Source organism: Macrosteles quadrilineatus, unplaced genomic scaffold (genome assembly GCF_028750875.1).
Source record: "Macrosteles quadrilineatus isolate MER2022 unplaced genomic scaffold, UCM_ALF_1.0 Scaffold_2__2_contigs__length_208266976, whole genome shotgun sequence".
Lineage (NCBI taxonomy): Eukaryota > Metazoa > Arthropoda > Insecta > Hemiptera > Cicadellidae > Macrosteles > Macrosteles quadrilineatus.
This window is the reverse complement of record NW_026542595.1, coordinates 90,569,878-90,573,666: the sequence shown is the minus strand read 5'-3', so window position 1 is coordinate 90,573,666 and position 3,789 is coordinate 90,569,878. Positions and strand designations below refer to the sequence as shown.

General features: G+C 41.5%; 1 protein-coding gene across 1 annotated transcript; it reads right to left on the bottom strand.

The window, feature by feature from the left end:
* Positions 1-786: 786 nt before the first annotated feature.
* LOC128986443 (leucine-rich repeat-containing protein 24-like) lies at positions 787-3,268 on the bottom strand. Its single transcript, XM_054406818.1, has one exon. It carries the CDS (start codon positions 3,206-3,208, stop codon positions 1,343-1,345), a length of 1,866 nt encoding a protein of 621 aa, XP_054262793.1. The 5' UTR covers positions 3,209-3,268; the 3' UTR covers positions 787-1,342.
* Positions 3,269-3,789: the final 521 nt, after the last annotated feature.

Here is a 3,789-nt window from a genome sequence, read left to right as displayed (position 1 = left end):
ATAATTTAGTATATGAAAGTATTTTTGTTCGATTATTAGTAACGGAGAAAATTTAAAAAATTGTAAATTTAAAATTCCCATGTTATTCTTATGGAGAATATTGTCAAATGTTGTAGTTTGCTTGTTTATGAATATATTTTGATCAAACTTGGCAAATTTATTTATTTTCTACTAAGCTATCAATATTTTACTCAAAAACACACTTTATTAGTTTCCTTGTAGCAGCAAACCTAGGTACTCGTTAAACCTAATGTTATTAAAATATATTTAACTGAAAATCAATTCAGACAAATGGAAATTCACTTAGTCGGCAGGTTTGCTGCGGCGGGGGTATTTTTTTATTAGATCGATGTATTACTGCGTATTTGGTCATTTTATCTCGATATTCAAAACCCCAATTAATGGACGGTCAAAAGATAACCCAGGTAGTTCATGTTTTAAAATAATTACTTATTGACACTAACAAACTTTTAAAGGTAAATTACATTAAACTCTGTATACTTAAATTCAAACCTTTGATGATTATTCGTTATAAAAAAAACGGGTTTTATCGTAAGAACATTAAAAATATACTAACAAGAAAAATCAACTTAAAATCAATAAACAAGAATTACAGTAAAAAATATGAAATTATACATCTTGAATATTTGACCAAACAATTTAGTGTATATAAAATAATCGTGTCCACTTTTTCCTAAAAAGGCATACTTGATTGATTGAAAAGTTGCTTCCAAAACAACATTCATATTATTATATAATGCACGGTATTTTATTAATAAGTGAACAGTGTCCTTTACTAGAAAATATGTCTTTGAATTTTAAATTGGATATTCAACCCTCTTAATCATTCATTTGTTTATGGTTATTGGCTTTTTATTTTTTACCGCAAAAGAAAAACATTTACCAATTTAGCTTTTTAAACTTCCCTACTGAATGTAATTTTGTTACGGCCAATAATCCACGGAACCTTTATAGGTACACTTATAATGTAGCTTTAGTAAAACATTCCAGAGTACCATGATATAAAACACTGGTATGCAAAATCAAAGCGGTAAGGGAAAGTTTAGAACCACTAGTGTCATGGTTTTTATTCATATTTACCTTCAAGGACAATCTTGTATCAAAGGGATTTCGCAATCTACTTACTTTCACTCGTTAATTGAATGAATAATCTTAGTAACATTAAACTATTGCAAAACATAACAAAATACTATTTTTAGATCTGAGACTAGTACTCGATAGTTTACGACGTAACATCGATCTCTGTGATAAATTTCCTTTGAACAAGAACCGATTTACAATAAAATATTAAGACTAAATGTATAAAAAGAATGATTTATATTCATAATGATACATATTCAACAGTCATGGGAGAGCAGAGTGGCGGCGGCGGTGGCGGAGGGATATCCTCGGCAGCGGCTGAGTCCGGCAGAGACAGAGTGGAGCTGCCGGCGGCCGTCACTCTTGGACCGACGCCGTCGTAGTGGGGACCGATCCTCAGCAGCGGGTCCGGGTCCTTGGCCGGCCTGGGCTGTGACTGGCGCCGTGGCAAAGTGGCGAAGAACGGAGCGTCAGGCCCAGCGGCCACACTCACGCTCTTCCTGTGAGGAAGGTCGAGCAGGTCCGGATACCGCGGTGGATCCATGGTGTTGGGGTCTTGACTGACAGACACGGAGATGAAGATGTTGCCGAACGCTCCGGGAGGCAGAAGACTGGTGGAGAACTCTGGTGGCGGTGGAAACACGACCGCTTGGTCCGGCGCGTGGCTCTCTATGGTGATGTGTACAGGCTGGTCACAAAGTTCTAGTGGGATGGACTGCAGTGACTGTTCCAACAGTTCCATATCCGGCTGGGACCCCAAGCCGTCGCAACTACCGCTAGGACGGTCAGTGCTAGTCGCAATGCTCACATCGAGTAGCTTCTTTTCTTGGTCTGTAAAACTGACACTTTCTTTGATTTTTGCTTTTCTGCGGTGTTTCTTACTTCTGCACTTTCGTAGTCTGTATGCACACGCTGAAAGGATGGATATAAACACGACTCCAGTGGCTCCGAAGATGAGCCAGACTATCCACATGAGCCAAGGGTCGCTCTTGCTGAGTGTAGTGGCGATGATGACCTCTGGCAACAGTAACGAGACATTTGCCGCAGCGATCCCTCGCAAGTTCCGTGCTATGCATGTGTACTCGCCGGCGTCACTGTCGCTCACGTTCATCAAGCTAAGCGTTGTCCACTTCTCTGTCATCACGTCCCCGTCCTCCTCCTCGATTAAGAGCACTTGGTCTTGGTTCACGGAACCGTTACCTATTGACTTGCCATTAAATAGCCACGAAATGACTGGCTCCGGATCTCCACGCACTTGACACCTGAACGTCGCGTTTCCTCCGGCCTCTTGCTGGACCATGGTCTCGCTAAGGGTGACCGTGGGAGGACAAGCGAACTCTATAGGTTTGACGTCTTCCCAGTGCTTACTCTCGAGTATAGCAGGAGCTGTGCAGATGAGTGGATGAGAGTAAAGGTTCGACGACAGCAACCAGTTACGAAAACCTCTTAGTTCACAATCGCATTTCCACGGATTGCCATCGAGTGACAGTGTTTTTAGTTTCGAAACTGGTAGAAACACTGTTTCGGATATTTGCTTGAGACGATTTCCATTTAAGCTGAGGGATTCCAAGGCCGATAAATGAAGAAAAGCGTCTCTGTGGATTATCCTAATTTGACAATGTTGGAGTTCGAGTGTCCTCAAATGAGGCAACATGGGGAATTGACCCGATCGGAGTTCTGTAATCGGGTTTCCATTGAGATACAGAACACGTAGACGGCCATTACCCGAAAATGTCTCCTGATGCAACGTGTGGATAAGGTTATCGGAAAGATCGACTTCTACTAGAATAGTCAAGTCTTTGAACGCGTCTCGATGCAATTCGCGCACTCCCGTTCCCTTCAGGAATATCCTTTGCAGATTCAATAGTCCTACACTTTTAAACGCGTCCTTTGTGAGATATGGAATCGAGTTCCCCGTCAAATCGAGCACTTGCATATCAGAGTCTAGAGTATCAGGGATAGTGGTGAACCCCGCGTCCCGACACAGCGCAGACTTCTTGCCGGACGTCCACTTACACCGGCACGACATGGGACAGTCAGTCCAGTCAGGGGCGGAGGCGACCATCAGGGCGTATAAGAGGACAAGTCCAGCGGGCCCGGCAACCATCCTCTCATACAACTCGCACTGGTCATCTTGTGTCCGGGCTCCACACCGGCATTACCACCTCCACCTGCAACAAACAATCCGGACGTTAAAATAGTCAACATTTATTGAAAACATAAAAAACTATGTACATAATCATCGTTTCTGTCGTTACACACATAAATACCACATAAATCTTCCTTGCCGCTGATTCATGTGGATAGGGTATGACTTATAGTTAACGGTTACTTGCATAACTATTATCATTTAGGCTAACTAGACAAATCAACCTACACTGTTGAAGCAAGTGGCTAATACAGCGCTGTCTCGACTTAAATTTCCAACAGTTAGACGAAGATGGAAAATAAAATGTCAAACTGATCTCTAACAGTAGCCCCAATAACTGTGACTTAATGCTAATAGTGACAAAACTTCCCATGCGTTTAAATTGGAGTGTAAGTCTCTTAACTCTATCTATCAAATACATATCGTAAATAAATGCAGGTATTCAAAACCAAATACGGTATCATCAAAATGAACACACCATAAAAGTTAATACAGCTGTGTTTGGTATCCAACCATGAGAGTTCAAATTGGTATTGATT

Bases quoted from the DNA above. Each gene is read 5' to 3' on its own strand.
- LOC128986443 (XM_054406818.1), bottom strand. From the start codon at position 3,208: ATGGTTGCCGGGCCCGCTGGACTTGTCCTCTTATACGCCCTGATGGTC.